Raw genomic sequence first — 17,236 nt, 5'->3', positions numbered from 1 at the left:
GTTGTAGTGTAACATATATGGGATTATCTGTTTTTAAGGGTCCTTTGGAGGTGGCGCAGGTGTTCCTGTCAGAGATCCCCAGCGACCCAAAACTGTACAGACACCACAACAAGCTACGGCTGTGCTTTAAAGACTTCACAAAGAGGTGAGAACTGTTCACGAATGTTGTACCCGAAGACAGAATGGTGAAAATTGGGATTTAATATGGAAGCATGGAAATTATAAGAATACAATGACACAATTATGTGGCATATATCTCATGATAATTATAAGATGCTGTATCTGTTAGAAAATCATGTTTTTGATAGTCAAAGTTCAGTCAGTCAAATTGCTGATGAGCTGTTTCATGGGCTGTGATGGCCAGTAGTTCATTTTAATGACACCCACTGACTGCTACCTAAAAGGAGAATTACAGTTTATTTCAAACCGTTGTATTTTCCGTTAATGTGACTCTAAGTGCTCATGCTGACTTTGCACTCTTCACTTTCTGTCGTGGTGATTCTAGGAAGCAGCTTTTAGCATTAACATCAGCTCCCTGCAGCTTTCCAAAGAGAGCAGATTTTTACATGAATCATTGAAACATTTGTTTTTAAGTCTGACTCAATGAAAACAAAGAAATTAGCCACCTGGAATGAACATTTTTCCTGACTGCTTTAGCTTTTCCGTACCATATGGAGAGCTGAGCAATCGATCTGCCAGGTCTTGGTCTACTCTTACATCTCCAGGACAAGTGTTCATCACAGCAGCAGATGAATTAGTTGTAGTTTCACAGCCGGAATCGATCTCATCAATGGAAATTATCCGTCTCTGCCATCAACAAGTGGCACTCTTTGCAACAACACTTTTCCTCCTCAATGACACAATCAGTGCTGTCTTTCAGCCTCCAGCCTCTCACATGTAAACAAACCAGCATGCATGGATGAATAGGTTGGTTATGTCGACAAGTATCCCTCGATAAAGATCCCCAAAACAGCTGACAATATGTCACTTCCTGGTGGCTAATTTATGTTGTATTTTAGTCTGACTGGAAACAACCATTTAAAAGATTCATGGAAAAAATGCTCTTGTTTGGAAAGCTGCAAGGAGCTCATGCTAATTCTCCCACTGAACAGCAATCACGAGTTGTTCTGTGGCTCCTTATTTCCCAGAATCTCCACATCAGAGGTGAAGAATGCAAAGTTAGCATGACCTGTAGAACCACAACAGCCCCATTAATGGCAAACATATCAGGTTGAAATAAACTGAAATTCTCTTTTAACTCAAGTCTGTTTAGCCGTGTTACACCACAAGAAGCAAAGCAGCATTTTTGGCATCTTTATTAAAACGGACAGGAGGTGTTTAGAATTTAGATATCTGTATTACGCTGACTTCCCTGCCAAAGGTGTGAGGATGCCCTGCGTAAGAACAAGAGCCTGATTGGTCCGGACCAGAAGGAGTACCAGAGGGAACTGGAGAGGAACTACCACCGGCTGAAGGAGGCGCTGCAGCCCCTCATCAACAGGAAGATCCCCCAGCTTTATAAACCTGTACTGCAGGTCAACTCTCACAGGTAGGACCCCACAGGCGTTCTGTGTGCCGCAGCAGATAACGCGTTTTGGGTGTTTAATTAAACCTGTCTTTGTTTTTGCTCCTGTAAAAATCACGCAGCAAACGGACAGCTTGACAAGGTAGTTTGGGATTTTCAGATTGCATTTCATGTTCTGTGTTTCTGTCATTTGCAAGGTTCCCACTGATTCCTGACTGCACACATCAGTAAAATACATATTTCATGTGGGCCACAAAGGAAAAAACAAATTTGGACGATGTAGTGTTTTTTTTCAAGTCCATATGTAGAAGTCACTAAGAAATACCTTAAGCAGATCAAGAATAATGTCAGCCAGTGTGTTTGTTAATTCTGAAACATCATTTTGTTGGAGCTGCTTTTGATCAAGGATATGGTGGGAACCTTGGATTTGTTTTTCATTTCAGTTTTACTGCATAAAACAGTGACTTTTTAAAGCGGCAAAAGACAGCACGTTTCCAAGTGGCATTACTGTTGGTCACTGTCCGGACCAGATGACTTTCCATTTTGCTCAGAGCTGCAATTACTAACAACAGTGACATGGTTACTGCTGAGGCTGCTGTAATGCTTTCTGCACCTGCAAATACACAAAGGTATGCTAGATATCATGTGACAGATGTACAGTTATTTCCTCGAGAGCACAAACAGACATCTATGCAGCTCAAAATTTGCTGTCCAAAGCAGGGAACAACCCCAAGAATACCAATTTACAAATAACAACCCTGATCTCCATTCTGTGACAAAGACAAAGTCAAACTAATGTTTTTATGTAAGTAGTAGGCAGGTTTTGTGACTTACTGATGTTGTAGAGGTATTGCCAACTGGATATCTGCTTTGAACCCTCTAAGTCCAAAAGTTCTCTCCATCAAGTCGCTGCCTTTCTGCAGTTCACGCCTCTTTTATCTGTGCCTCCACCAACACCTGAGCTCTTTCCTCTCACAGTTTCCACAGTTGCTCTGACTTTTCTTTGTGCAATAAATCCATCCTTCATTTCCCCAGATTTTAGAGCCAGTGGCCGACAGAGTTGCTTCATGAACCTTATCCAGAAGCAATCTAAATTCAGATTCCACTGTGCGATCAAGATATGTTTCATAAAAAAAGTTAAAAGTCATCTATTGTCACACCTTTGGGGTCAAAACTACACCCGCTGCTGGAAATTGCGATCTTGCAAAGCCTCAAACTTGTACCATTATTCCAAGTTAAAAAGACAAACCAGCAAAACAAATGACAAAATTATCATGTCATAAAATCCACTGAGTTTCTTTCAAATCAGTTTCTTCAGAGTTGAAAATGAGATATTTTTGTCTTTGTAAATAAGATGTCTTTTTTTGTTTTCAATTTGCAGAGATTCCTTCAGCAGAATGAGCCTCCGTAAGCTTGACATTTGAAGATGAAGAGAATTCACACACTCTCACACATGCATTCACACACAAAAACACATAATTGAAATTGCAATATTAATTTATTCTCAAGTGTAAATAGGAGTGTCTTGAAAGTTGGTCAGTGTTTCAGAAAGCGTTGCAAGAACGGCTAAATGAGTTGCGGCTTGGTACGTCATTCCAGTGTCTTAATTTGTTTACAGACAAACTGTTACACAATCAGAGGAGCGAACAAGTGGATCTTAAAGATTAAAGAGATACCTTGGCATTTAGAATTTCTCTTTGCTTGTCATTTTAGTAGGGAACAAGTGCTTCTGCTTGTCCCTGTGCTACTTTATAAAACGCTAATAATGTTAGCCCTCACTGTTGAAGCCACAGAATATGAAGAATGCTCTGAGTTTCCTTTTATCAGTTCATTAAAGTGCCAAAAAAAACCACCTTTTTGCCGCCAAATTTTTACAAGCGTCTGCAGAAAAGGTCCGATTCTAAAAGTCAAGGTGTCTTTTTAATTACGCACGATGTGTCAAAAAAAAATCTGTATTCAATTTCATGTGTGCACTTTTTTATTATGGTGTAGCAATGCGTTTTACAACTTGAAAGTTTATGTAATTCAAAACGGGAGGGAAGGGGGAGGGGGGAAAAAATGAAAACATGCAAAAAACGGTACCAGTATTTATCATGATGCTTTATTATCATTTTTAGTTGAGGCGACAATGTTTTAAAGTTAGGTACTTTAAACATCCTTGTATAATTTTATGTAGTTTTGTTTTATTTTAAATATTTTACTAAATAAATATTTTAATGTTCAGATGGTGTCATGTGATTGTGTTGCTTCAATAATGTCTTGTGTTTATGTAGGGGACTAACCAAGAGAACAAAAAAAGTGAAAAAGACAAAGTATCACCATATCGCTTGTCAACAATGAGGAAGATGTGAAGGTAAAAACTTTATTGCTTATATTATGAACTTTCCAACTTGAACATAAATTACAGCTGGAATGGGGCACAGGTTAAAGGACGCTTGTAACAGGACTGCATTTGTTTTATTACACCAACTCTGCAAGTAGGTACATTTAAATACTCATCTTGGAAATCTCCCACAGGTACCAGTCATTTCTCGTGAACGAACTGAGATTCACTTGAATGACTCAAGAACACATCTAAATTATCCCTGATACCCTGGTAGGACCTGAGATGAACAATGTCACCTTTAGTGAGTTTAAACACCATTACTGAGTATTACTATTGTAATTGTTAATGACTGTATTTGTTTACACATAAATCAGTGTAATATTTTACAAGAGAGTCAGTGAACTAGTGCAATGGATTCAATCCTTGGTTAGTGAGGTTTATTTTTTTGAGCATGCACAGGGACACTTCCTTTATGTTCTGACTGCAAACACTGATTCTAATTTGTCTGCAGGTTGTAACATTGAGGAGAAAATCATCAGGGTTTCATCAAGTTTAGTTCATTTGAGATAAAAGATTAACCATCTTTATAAGGAGCCAGACACCGACAAGCCAAAAGTTTGTGCTGCTACTCACCCATCAGCTACAACATTAAAACCACAGCTCTGACCCATCAGAACATAGACACTAGACCTGTAGGGGTACTGGGACATCAGCAGTGGGTCCTTTGGGTGTTGGGAGTGGAGCCTCCATGAACCTGGCTTGTTCTAGAACATCTCATAGCTACTCTATCAGACTGGGTCACTGCTTTTAGCTCTTTGTCGTGTTCCTTGAGCTGGTCCACACCAGTTTTTTGGTGAGGCAGGAGGCCATGGATATCTGTCTACAACACAATGCCAGTTCTAAGGTTTCCCAGCAGATCATTTTAGTGTACAAATGCAATCAATATTCTTCATTTCACCCATCTAGTGGGTTTATTGTTGTGGCTGATCTCTGTATATAAACAGTGAAAACTGGCTGTATGCAGCTGTTAAAACTGCAAATTTCCAAAGAACTTGAGAGTCTGTGTTGATTTTTAAACTTGTTGAAGCCTCAAATGTGTCCCTGTGCACTTTCAATTCTTAACAGTTTAGTCTTTAATGAAACACAGCTGGAGGTGGGCGCCGGGTCTCACTGGTCACAGCTTTCCGTCTCCTCCTACCCCTCTACCCTTCCTCTTCATCCTCACAGCATAAAACTAAAACTACGGCTGAAGTTATATGTACGACCGAAGTAAGAAGCTTGAAATGACAGATCCAAATTTCTAATCCTGATTTGCACATTCAAATGTTACTTGTTATCTACACTTAATTTAATATCAAATCAGTTCTTTACAACCTCCCAAAATGGATCCGATAAAAACCCAGTAGCTTACTCCAGAAAATGATTTTTAATCATCATGCACCATAAATTGGCACCTTAAATATTGTGATATCTCAGCTGAGTGATAAACTGCACGCTGCAAAAGCTAACAAAATATTCAGAAGCTCTGTCGTTACTAAACTGTGTTTTATGTAAATATACGCTGCTACTTGCAAGTGTCCCAAACTCTAGGTTTACCAGCATAGATAGGCCTTTAGATATACAAAATATGTACATGTTTGTATGTAAAACCCCTACATAAGGGACCAGTTCACAGGAAAACCTTTCAGAGGCAGGTAAAGGCTTTTCTGGAAAAAAAAAAAAAAAAAAGAGAAAAAAAAAATCTAACTTACAGCACTTTAAGTCCCCAGTAAAGGAACAGAATAGTCAGTCTGGAAAAAAAAAGACTAATTTGCATTTTGATTTTAGTCCAAAAGTCAAAAACAGAAAGCATAGAATGTGATATAGACATTGACAGAGCAGTAAAGCCAGTGTCAAAGAAACTGAAGTACAGTACAGACAGTAAAAAGACTGTGTACAGGAAGAAAGGTTTAGTCATCCCTGGCATTCAGAAAATCCAATCCTCATTTGTGATATTTCTAAAATATGACTTTGAACCGAGTACCTGCATATGTGAGTACATGAAGGAGTAAATGGCCTTGGTCCCACAGAGAGAAGAGCCTGTTCCAAGTGCAGGTTCTTCTGCACTGAAAAGTGATCTCAGTGTTAATATGGCAGCCACAGTATTTTTGGCACAATTCATAGTATTGCAAAAATACATCTGTCTTTAGTCTGGGGGGCTCAGCTGCAAGACAGTGTTTATTTCAGCATCCCGGTTCAGGCATCCTTCTGTAAAACAGCAGGTACGGTGTGGAGGACGAGCACGTCTCAGGCGAGCAGGCTCGAAGGAAATCCTCCTCCTCGAACAGACGCACTTCAGAGTCATCAAACAGCAGCCATTTGCCCTCGTATTCCAGGAGGTTGTTCAAAGCCTGCTGCTCTGTGGCCTCCTCTCCACCACAGGGAGTCACTGATGCCTCCTCCGCCGCCTCAGGCTCCTTTTTAAGTCCAGCTTCAGTGTTCTGGCTGGTGCTGTTGATGGTTTTTCTCCTTTTGGATCCCTCTGTTGCTTTCTCTGTGTGTTTGCTGCTGTTGCTCCCAAGCTCATAACTGGACAAACTCCTCTGGCCTCCCAAGAGTCCAACTCCACCCTCTGACAGCTTTTTGCTCCCTGATTTAGCCAAACTGGCACGCCTCTGTCCCCTCGCGTTCAGGTTGAAGGATACCTCTCCATCATCATAGTCCAGCACTTCGTCTTTGATCTGTGCTCCCTCTTTACTTTCCTTTTCTTCTTCTTCCTCTCCTGACTCTTTTCTGTCCCGTGACCCGAGCTTAACATTTTTCAGATCAGACATGCGGACGTAGGCGGTGTAGTGGCCACTGCTGATGGTGACGCCGCTGTGCATGACCACAGCGAAGAGCTGGTAGTGTTGACCTTTAGTGGCCGAGGGCCGAGTGCACCACTCCTCCAGAGACAAGGTGAGAGGGGTCTGCAAGGGAGTGTTCACCTTAGACAGACCTGCGTATGGGTCCAACCTGGGAGGAGGACAAACAGGAAGATAAGTATCGATACGATGGGTCTAAGCACGTTATTGTTTAAAGACTCACTTTAGTGATTTTCTGAATTTTACTTGTCAGTAAAGGTGATGCAAAGACCAAGACCAAAAATAACTGAATGCCACTAATGAGCACCGTCCATTTGATCACCGTCCCTTTGCAGATATTTTAGTTAGTTAAATGTGTTTGAATGCAAATCTGTTGCTCTTATGAACCAGCAAGATGATTGCTAGTTTACATATAGGGAGGAGTGTCAGCTTTTACTAAAAAAAAAGTTTATTTAGACTGAAAAAAATATGTTAACATAAGCTTTCTAGGATTGATTACAACCATGTACTACAGGTGTCTTCTAGCACCAACATTTTGGGGATCATGTTAAATGATCGTCCAGCTTAAATATTTGTGAGAGCATGAACATTCATTTCTCCTGAAGAGATCCAAAGGATATTTTCATTCCATGGAGGTCAAAAAAACTGTAAAGCCTGAGGACAAATGATGCAGGTTTATTCCAAACATCTAAATGTATGGGTCTTTCTTTCGTTAAATGTCTTCTTGGATGGACTCCTTTCAAAGAACAGAGAACTTTTTTGTGTTTAAAGCTTCAAAATAACTTCAGCTGGACTTTGCCGTTAAGTTTTGTGCAAAAAGTCTCGTTGATATTGTCCCTCCTTATTTAAATTGACAGACTGAAACTTGTTAACCCTAACTTTACTCTACTACTGTGGACAGGAGGAGTGACTGCGGTGACGATAACCTCCTTCAGTGTTCACATGTGCTAAAGCTGTCAGATGTGTGAACTCACTCTAAGCCGTTGGCAGAGAAGCGCTTCAGGTGAATGGTGATGACTTCAGGAGTTTTGTCAAACAGCAGACTTCTCTCAGCCTCTGTGTAATGATGGCAGGTCTCACAGAAGTATTTGTCCTCCCCGACGATGCGCTCCACTGACGCAAACTGAGCAATGGCCCATTTCAGAGTCTTCAGCTCTGGTTTGGGGTCTGGAGAGACTGAAGGACAAAATATAAGGGATTGGATTTATTTATCAGTGCTTTTCTTTGCTTTCTAGTGTCAGAGAAAGGATGCATGTAAACCTAAATGACATTTGTCTGTCATTTGACTTTGTTTGTGGCAGTTTTTATTTTGCAGTATTTTGCTTGCCCTATTTAAAAAACACGATTTTTGTTATGTGGCCATAAATATCCTCACCCTCAGAGAGGTCATCGGGGCTGCTGGGTTGATCATCGAGCACTGGGACACTGATGTCCTGGAAGTCTTCTCTCCGCTCTGTGAAGCTCTCACACTCCAAACATCGAGTCCTCAGAACCAGCCGGCCCTGAAACAAGCGCTCCATCAAGCCCAGGCCCTCTGAACCGAGCAGAAACACAGAGACACGGTGAAGTGCTGCACCGTTACTAATATCTGTAGTCATACGTAAACCTGTCACAGTACGCCAAATCCAAGGCAGAGGTTAAACTGAGTGACCAAGAGTCTAATACATCTTGCTTTTTTGTATACCAACACTATATTTTAAAAAAAATCATAGTAAAAAATTACAAAAATAAAATAGAAAAATCACAAATTACTCTAGAACAGTTTTCTCAAGGATGAAAATGAAATATAATTATATTCTTGTATTACCAAACTGTCACTTTTCAGTTGTGAAAAGTGAATCTACAATAAATCTACAATGTTCTCCAGCTGAACAACAGACTATGTTCTTTTAGTATATTTCTCCTGTTAATCATTTGATACCTTGATGCTTTACTGCCTTCTTATCTTCAGCTGTGTTTTGAGGTGGCAGCTCTGGACTTTTCTTCTGGTCATCCGTCACTCCTTGTTCCTCCTCTGCTTTACTTTGGTTCTTCACAGTCGTGGAGCTGAGCTTCCCCACGCTGCGAAACTTAGAGAAGATACTCGGCTGTTTCCCCGACGGCCTCAGCCAGCCCAGCTTGGCTCTCTTTTTCCTCTTCCCATCCGTCTCTTTCGATGCTTTTCCATCTTTCGCCTCTTCGCCACTTCCTCCTTCCCGGTTCAGTTTGGTCGCCGCCTCCTCCTCCGCCTTGACCTCTCCGTCTTTACTGTGGGTGCTGTCCATGGTGATGTCACTGGAGGACTTTCTTTTAGAGCGAGTGAAGGGTACATTGATACTGTTGTCCTCCACGGTGTCAGATTTCTTTGACTTTGCAGATTTTGGCTTCTTCTTGGCATTTCCCACCTCGGTGTCGCTCTTTCTCTTGCCCCTGACTTGGCCGTCCTCTTCTGTGGGAGGTTTGGATTCTGTCGCAGAGCTGCTGGAGGCCAAACTGACACCGTTTTCCACTTTGACCTCTGTCACATCGTCATCCTCCTCTTCCAGCTGCTGCTCCTTCCTGATGGTGTCACAGGCCTCCTGGATGTATCCCAGGATGCATTGCAGAACCTCCTGAGCATCATGCTGAAGATAGCCTTCATACATGGGGTTCAGCTGCCTGCAACACAAAACCAGAACAGACAGTTAACAGAAAAATAGCAGTTTTAACTGTCTATGGGACTGATCTGGTAAAATAACATTTGCTTGTTTTAGCTTTAAAAATGTCAACATATGCTGATATTTCTTGTCATTATTTCTGACGGCAGTATATCAGCGTGGGCCTTAACTGACAGTAAATTTGCATTAGTCTGACTTTTTAAACAGACTACATCAATCAAACAACCTTACATTATCAAAGTGTTGTGTGACTCTTACAAGCATGTGTTTCATTTAATGTTAATTCCACCTTCATGTTTGTAATATGGAAGGATTTCGGTGTTTATTCACAACATTTTATTAAATATATTAAAATAATTCAAATCAAAGTCTTAATGTCTCCCTGTACATTGCTAATAAACTTTGAAACTTCTCAAACAGAAGAGGACTTAGTTTTGTTTGACTTGCCCTCCAGATTTGGGTAAAAATAAGCCACAGTTGTATTTGAATGTAGGAAATAGAATTTAAAATGAAGACATGATTACCTGAGGGTGTGGAGTAATTTACGAGGCGGTGTAGCCAGCTCTCCTTCACTGAAACTGTCTGGACCGAGCAGGAAGCTGGACTGCAGCTGCTCCACTGAAAGTATCAGACTGTTGAAGCTCCCCAGGAGCTCGATGTGAGCTGGCAGAGCTTCGGACACACTTTCTGACTGCTGAGAATGTGAAGAATTATAAACATTAAATAAAAGCTGTTTGATGTATGTCTTCATATCTGTTACATCAAGTCAGTATAGGAGGTCCAGGCAGAACAATGCATTTGATTACAACAGCCTTGAAATGACATGTGCAGCCTACACATAGAATATGAATTAGTGGGATTAATTTGTCTGCTGTAAATTCTGAAGCCACTCTTTACTTCGGTAAATTTGCAAAATAAATAACCCACCTCTTCACTTTTATCTGCTTCTTCCTTTGGTTTGTCTTTTCTTTTCGACAGGTTGTACAGCTTCTTGACTCCTTCTCTGAAGCCTGGGCAGTAATACAGAACCTGCAGAAACACATTTCAACACAATCATGTACAAACCCCAAAATGACAGCTTCTTGTCAGATGTAAAATGCCGATGATCACATGACGACACAACGAAGTGAAAAATTTTCAACATCACCAGGACAGGTAACAATCACTCACTTGTATTTCTTCCTTTTTTTTCTTTAAATTAACCATAGAATAAAATACTAACGTTTCATAAAATTGTGCAGCCATTGGTCTGCGTACAAAGACAGAATACAGTATAAAACCCATTTCATAGTCATACTAGACAAAAATCTCTTAAAACCAGTCGTGGTGGAACAGCCTGCAGTTATTTGAAACGCACAAAAAAAATGTAGCAACATTTTTATCAGATTTTTGCCTGTGCTTCCTTGAACTACAGCAGTAGTTCCCATTCAAAGTGACCTGGATGAGTGGATTGATGTTAAGGATAGGCAAATCCCTTTAAAGAAAACAAATAGGCCAAACGCTCAAATGCAAAACTTCCAACAAGCTTTGTTAAAATTACATATGGCTGGCTAGAAAAAAACACTGAAGTCTGTTGTAAGTGGAACTTAAGACTCTTCAAACCTTCTAAAGCCTTTAGGCAAATGAAACCAATACTTTCTATGTCTTTTAAAACCCTCCTGGATTTCCTGTACAATGTTTATGCAGTAAACAATAATAATACAAGTAGTAAAGAAATTTAACACTCAGATTTTCTGCTTGAATACTGCATAACCAGTGGCCTAAAGGAAGAGTTGTCCTTATGGATTTTGTATCTTCTTCCCTCTACAAGGAAAATATCTTTCTATTTCCAAACAAGAGATGAAACATGACACCACAGCACGCCACAGAAGCACAACCTCACATGATCCATCCATCAATCTTTGTCCGCTGAGACAGAAAACAAAACAGAATTTGCTAAATAAAGAACACAAGGCTCTTATCAGCAAAGTCCTGTCCAGTCCTGCATGTCTAAACCCCCTCTAAAGAGAGGAAAACAGGCCTAATGTTTGGAGTATTAACATATGTAACGAATCACTTAGTAATTTTATTTATTCATTTTTCTCACTGCATGTTGCACCCAGACAGCCATTAAAGACTCTGTCTATGACAGTGACCCACCTGTAAGATACTGTTCAAATAACAGGTGTTTCCCAGGTTGTTGAGGCCCACAAAGGGTACCAAGTTTTCGCTCTTCTCACATGGCAGAAGGAGGCCCGGAGAAGCTGGACATGGAGACGGACCAGGGACCACCTGATCACAGCCGCTGCACAGAGGAAGTACAACAAAAAGAGAAACTTATAAGTTGGCAGACTCTTACAGACATAATCCACTGTTTCATATTCTATGAAAAAAACAAAACATCCCCATGCAATAAACAAAACATGACTAACTGCTATTTTAAAGTTACAAAAATGATCAAGTTTGCATCACACAATAGCTTGGTACCACACACACACAATGATTCCATTAACAGCTACAAAATAATTATTAATCACAATTATAGGGAAAACTGCAACATTTTTGATTTTCTTTCATTTGAAATGTATCTTTAAAAAAAAGATTACATGATTTTTGCAGAGGTCTGTATTAACCAAGACGCCAGTGTTTCATAAAGAATGGTAACACATTTTGCCTGTACCAATTATCTTTTTTTTAGCTCTTACAATTTAGATTATACACTTGGCTTTATTTCCATTACATGATAATTAATTGTCCAGGCCTAAGATTAAGTACCATGGCTATTTTTTCTGATCACAAACATTCAGGGTCAACTCTCCCATGTTACAACTTCTTTTCACTATGGCTGCACCAATAAATCAATTAATTGTGAACTATAGTCAACTATAAATCTAATTGCCAACTACTTTGATAATCAGTGGATCAGTTTAAGTTTGTTTTTAAGACAAAAAGTCAACATTCTCCAGTTAGAGCTTCTTGAATCTTAATATTTTACATTTGACAGAGCAAACTAATCAGTTAGCAAGGAAAAATGTGTTGCTTTTAGTCCCAGAACTATTCAACCATAAAGTTTTAGAGGGTTCATGTTTGCAAAAGTAGGACTGTAGAACCCACAGGTGTCCTTGGATGGTTATAAAAGCATTTAAGGATTAGTCCTCTCTCCTTTAAAACCTACTTTCAGTTCTCAAAGACTGTAGTCAGCCCAACTGTGTGACTGTATATGGTGCAGGTCAGTACGCCCTATAATAACCTACACAGTGACATCACACTCACCTTTGCTCAGGCTCCTCTGGTTCAGCTGTTTTGGGCTCATCTGCCTGAGTTTCAGAGAAATCCAGGGCTCGTTTGGTTTCTTTCTTCTGGAAGAACTTCAGAGAGAGTTTGCTTTTCTTCACGGGGCTCCCCACCGCCGCCACCACGTTCTCCCCCTGCAGACCCGGCATCTTTCCCCGCTACCTGGAGGCTGATTTCTGTTTTCTACTGAGACGCAACAGCGCACCTAACTGGCAGGAAAAGGAAACACACAATGTAATTTCAGTAGGCGCCATCAGAGTTCAACGAGAACGAAAGTAACTACGCACTTAAGTTTACGCTGCGTTGCTACTTAATTACAACCAAACTGTGCCGATTTTATCAATTCAGACACTTCTGGATGAGACAATTAAACCCAGTCACCGACTGAACCACGCATTATATAACATATTAGCTGGCTAAGGCTAACTTATGGAGCCGCTCTCGTTTCCCTGTCCCGCTCAACAACTGGAATACAGCCGTTTACGTTAGCAGCCGTTATCTCTTCAGCTCGACTGAACCGCAGCGACGCAGGAACGGCGCAAAACAAACGGACGCCGTTGAGCACTTTACACACAACACAGCGACAAAACTGGGTCGACGCGGTGCGGTGAAGAAGTGGGAGGAGAAACAGGCAGCACGCCGCTTCTAACTGTTCACTTCAAACTAAAGCGCTTATCTAAATCCCCGCAGCGTCGAGGCGTTTTTAAATCTCACCTGAACGAGTCATTCCAGATTGAAGTCTGATATATCTCCCTAAACATCCAGTCTTCGAGCCGTTTACAGAGTGTTTGACAATTCAGACGGTGCAGCAGAAGTTGGCGCTTTTTCCTGCTGGACGACGAGTTGTCCGCTGAACCGCCGGTGAAACTGCGATACCACAGCAATAGATCTGGATAAAATGTTCGAACAGCGATAACTTTTGGTGATAAAAGTCTCTCAGGCCTGTACGCACAAGTCTCAACTGAGCGTCGACCTCTGGAAAATTATGTAATCGCAGAGACTTACATTTCAGATCTCAGGCTTAGATAAAGACACCTATTTGGTTTAGGCCCATCTGGCCAGTTCCAGACGCCATCTTTGTAGTCTTTTTTAAAAAAAAGCTGCGTCAAGTTAAAATGAATAACACCAGCATATTTCTCTTTCAAATTAAACGTGGAGAAATGGTTAGAACCAGGCATAATCTTTTATGATTCTTAATGAGGAGTCAAATCAAGCTGCAATTATTAAAGCAACTTCCATTAAATGCATCAGTTGCAGGTTTGAAGAAACAAACAAATGTTTTTTGTTAGTAACTTTAATAGAAAAACGTGGTTTTACATGATTTTTTAATGGTTATTTTCGGCAAAATAATTGAATATAGATATTTGACAACACTGGTCAATAGTTTCTTTCAAAAAACTTTTAAAAATAAATTAATTTAAAAAATCAAATCATATAACTGTGATTTTGCTGTACTACGCAATGTACAAATAAGTAACACAGTAAATAATGCATCTAAGCCTTTGTGACAGGTTGGAAAAAGGAGAAAAAAAATCATGAAATGATCAATGATTACACACTATTAAAATTAACTAACCAGTTAACAAACAATCATTGTAAATGTGAATCTACTGAAAATAATCGTTAATAAATTGTATACTGATAAAATCTTCCTAAAAATAGAGTAATTCATAATAGTATACACATGAGGACCAGTTTTGTAACATTTTACATTAGTATGTCATTTTAGCTCATGTGCTGTTGCTTTAAAATAAATTAAAATAAAATAGGATAAAAATTGATTTTGTCATTTTGCCAATGTATATGTATTTTAAATTCAAATTCAGATTAAGAACAGAAAACTAGGCTCAAAAAGTGCAGAAGGTCTGAGTTCATTTTGTAGAAACCTGAGCAAAAAACATGGTAACCACTTAGTGAAAAAAAAAAAAAGCTTTTTTCCACTGGGCTGATATTTTGAAGAAAAATAAATACAAAATCGTTTTTCCACTATCTAAATTGATAACAGTCCTTTTCGTAGCACCCACAAAATAATTTAATTTGTGGATATTATATATTAATAGGATGTGTCTCATAACAATTGCTTCTAATTATGCGTTTAAAAAAAAGACATTTTCTGTGCGTGAATAAACGTCAGACAGCAGCTCGTCCCGGTTGTTCCGGTAGTGTCCGGTGTTAGCCTGCAGGGGACGACACTGGCCAGAGAACCGCAGGTCGGAGCTTCCAGCAGCATCATTCCCACCACCACCACCACCACCACCACCACAACAGCATCTCCTCATCTGACAGCCAGCAGGGTATCCTTCCTTCCACGGTTTTCCACGGTAAGGCACTATTTTCTCTGCTTTCTTCGCTAATTTAATAAACCCAAATCGGCTTGAATCGCTCCCCGGGAAATGAGCCAGTTTAATCTCTTTTTGGGCTTATTTGTATCAGTTGCACTGTGTTGGTTTTTAATAGGGGCTGCTGAGTGTTGTTGCTGGCGTGTGTTTTTACGATACGCGGAGCCTCGCAGCACCTGAATGCAGCACCGAATAAATGGGGAAATGACAGGTGTGTCGTTTCATCCGTGCATGCAGCCGGTGTGGGCATTTGTCAATACGACGGTGTGTCTCCTGGACGACCCGCTGCTGTAGCTGCAGACTGGCTGCTTAGTCAGCAGCTCGCATATCGATGGACAGGAGCTCCTGTGTCTCAGCTTCCAGAAACCACTCAGGCTCGCTGGCTTGATGATCAAGTGATGTTGCAGCAGGGAGGCTGATAGTGGATGGAGGTAGTAGTTTGGAGGGGGTCAGACTTGCTGTGGGACTGATGGGGGTAGAGCCATCCTCAGCCTCAGAATATCACAATGGGTTATCTCTCCCATCTGCAGCTCCCAGGAGGCTTTAACTGTAAATATCCACAATCTCATACCTCATTTAACCTGGGAGCCTTAAATCACATTTACGGTGTTTGGTGACTGCCTAGTAAAATAAATTTTATCACAGATGAAGCAACCGGCTTTTGTGATTTATTCAGATTTAACAGGGTTGTCCAATGTGGGGTTTTCTCTCTCTTGCTTTTCCATCTAAATCCAAACCAGGAGATGCCTTATAAAGGAGGATTACTGCGTTTCGCTTCCATCATCACCTCCTGATAACATCGTTTTCTCAAGCGAGGACAGAGCCTGCCACCCATGTCCTCAGCAGCAGGCTGCGCTCCACAGTGAATCCACACAGGGCCTCGGGTTTGATTGGCTATTGCATTACACATTAGATGCAACAGGACAGCCAGACACTGAGTGAGATAACTGGACACATTTCAACCCTGAAGAGCATGGTGGTGACAATATTCTCTCCTTCTGAAATATATTCTTCCACTTATCAGAGAGTTTTCTTTCATTTCTAAAAGGCAATTGACTGACTGAAGGATGAAGAGGAGGAAAATAATGCACTTTATTCAATGTGGACAAACTGCACCTGCTGTGAATGTGATCATTTCACAGATATCGCCACCTCCTGGCCAATCCAGCAAGAATTTAACCTCTAACCTGTGTTAGTAATGAGGTCCTCTCTCCACGCACTGGGCTTTGGAATTGGCCTTTATCAAGGCAGGCTTTGTCCCAGGAGGCACGACGCTCTCACGGCCGGAGCTGTAGAGGTGGGTGGTGTGGCGGCTCAAAGCCCATGACATGAGAAAACAACCCCCTCCAGCCTGCAGCCTCCAGCCGCCTTCTCTCCCAGGAGGGGAACGGTGGAGGGAAAATGAAGGCATGTTGAGCGACAGGCAATGGTGCACTCCAAGAATGAGAGGCATGTCCTGATGTCTGCTGCAGTTTACTTCTCAACAACAAACCCTTTATACACACATGCAGTGATTTTCCTCCACTTCTTTATCCTTCATAACCATCCCACTGATGCCCACACTCACATACAGTCCACACGTATCCACAGATACTGCAATGTTTGGCCTGTGATTACATTTTATGATGAGCAGATTCAGAAAACAAATTAGCTGATGAATACACACTTGACTACGGTAGTAGGCCAACTTCTGTTTTCTATAGCTTTTGTTTTCCACTAATCGATTAACTGATTAAATGCCCTCAGCTTCCCACAAAGCAACCTGATGTCGTCACATTGCTTCTTGTTTTGCCCAACCTGTCTGGAGGTTCAAGATACTTTGTTTATAATATTGAGGTCTGATAGATACTGGATTTTTAAGGCTGATGCCAATTTCAGTGACAAAGAAAGCATTGATATATCAGCCACTATTGTTCAGATATGTTAGAGTTTACTGAAAAGTACAAATAATGGAGTCATTGTTGGCGAAGTTCTGTGACAATCGGCATCTGTCTGTCTGTCTGTCTGTTAGCAACATTACTCAAAAACAAACTAACAGATTTGGATGAAATTTTCAGGGAACATCAGAAATACCACAAGGACCAACTGATTAGATTTTGGCAGTGATGCAGCTTATAGACTCTGGATCCACAGATTTGTTAAAGATATCGGCATCTTTGCGAGATAGCATCACAGCTGCCTGCTGATGAACACATGAGTGTGATCCTACCACAAATCCAACACTGCGGATTTATCAGGACTTATCTGTCGGAAATGATACACGGAACAATTGATTAGATTGTGGGGGTGTTTCC

The 17,236-nt window shown here is 40.7% G+C and overlaps 3 protein-coding genes across 4 annotated transcripts in view; 2 read left to right on the top strand and 1 right to left on the bottom strand.

Annotated features, from left to right (window-relative positions):
* dock7 (dedicator of cytokinesis 7) overlaps window positions 1–3,748 on the top strand; it is a 57,100-nt gene extending 53,352 nt beyond the window's left edge. Inside the window, 3 exon segments of the mRNA XM_022206621.2 lie at window positions 39–145; window positions 1,382–1,549; window positions 2,907–3,748. Coding sequence (XP_022062313.2) covers window positions 39–145; window positions 1,382–1,549; window positions 2,907–2,949 — 318 coding nt within the window. The 3' untranslated portion in view covers window positions 2,950–3,748.
* Window positions 3,749–3,866: 118 nt separating this feature from the next.
* usp1 (ubiquitin specific peptidase 1) lies at window positions 3,867–13,587 on the bottom strand. Of its 2 annotated transcripts, none has more exons than XM_022206633.2 (9): window positions 13,318–13,587; window positions 12,583–12,812; window positions 11,470–11,614; window positions 10,258–10,359; window positions 9,855–10,021; window positions 8,616–9,331; window positions 8,070–8,228; window positions 7,669–7,870; window positions 3,867–6,845 (listed from the first exon to the last, which is right to left on the bottom strand). In XM_022206633.2, exons 2-9 carry the CDS (start codon window positions 12,750–12,752, stop codon window positions 6,074–6,076), a joined length of 2,433 nt encoding a protein of 810 aa, XP_022062325.2. In that variant the 5' UTR covers window positions 12,753–12,812; window positions 13,318–13,587; the 3' UTR covers window positions 3,867–6,073. The 2 variants fall into 2 exon arrangements, with proteins under 2 accessions (XP_022062325.2, XP_022062322.2); XM_022206630.2 differs by having other exon boundaries at window positions 9,855–10,024; window positions 13,318–13,586.
* Window positions 13,588–14,784: 1,197 nt separating this feature from the next.
* kank4 (KN motif and ankyrin repeat domains 4) overlaps window positions 14,785–17,236 on the top strand; it is an 89,972-nt gene continuing 87,520 nt past the window's right edge. Inside the window, exon 1 of the mRNA XM_051946910.1 lies at window positions 14,785–14,924. The gene's annotated coding sequence lies outside the window, so the exon portion shown is untranslated. The remainder of the gene's footprint in view (window positions 14,925–17,236) is intronic.

The sequence above is a fragment of the Acanthochromis polyacanthus genome, chromosome 4 (assembly GCF_021347895.1).
Source record: "Acanthochromis polyacanthus isolate Apoly-LR-REF ecotype Palm Island chromosome 4, KAUST_Apoly_ChrSc, whole genome shotgun sequence".
NCBI lineage: Eukaryota > Metazoa > Chordata > Actinopteri > Pomacentridae > Acanthochromis > Acanthochromis polyacanthus.
The sequence above is the reverse complement of the archived record's forward strand: the minus strand, read 5'-3'. Positions and strand labels throughout refer to the sequence as shown.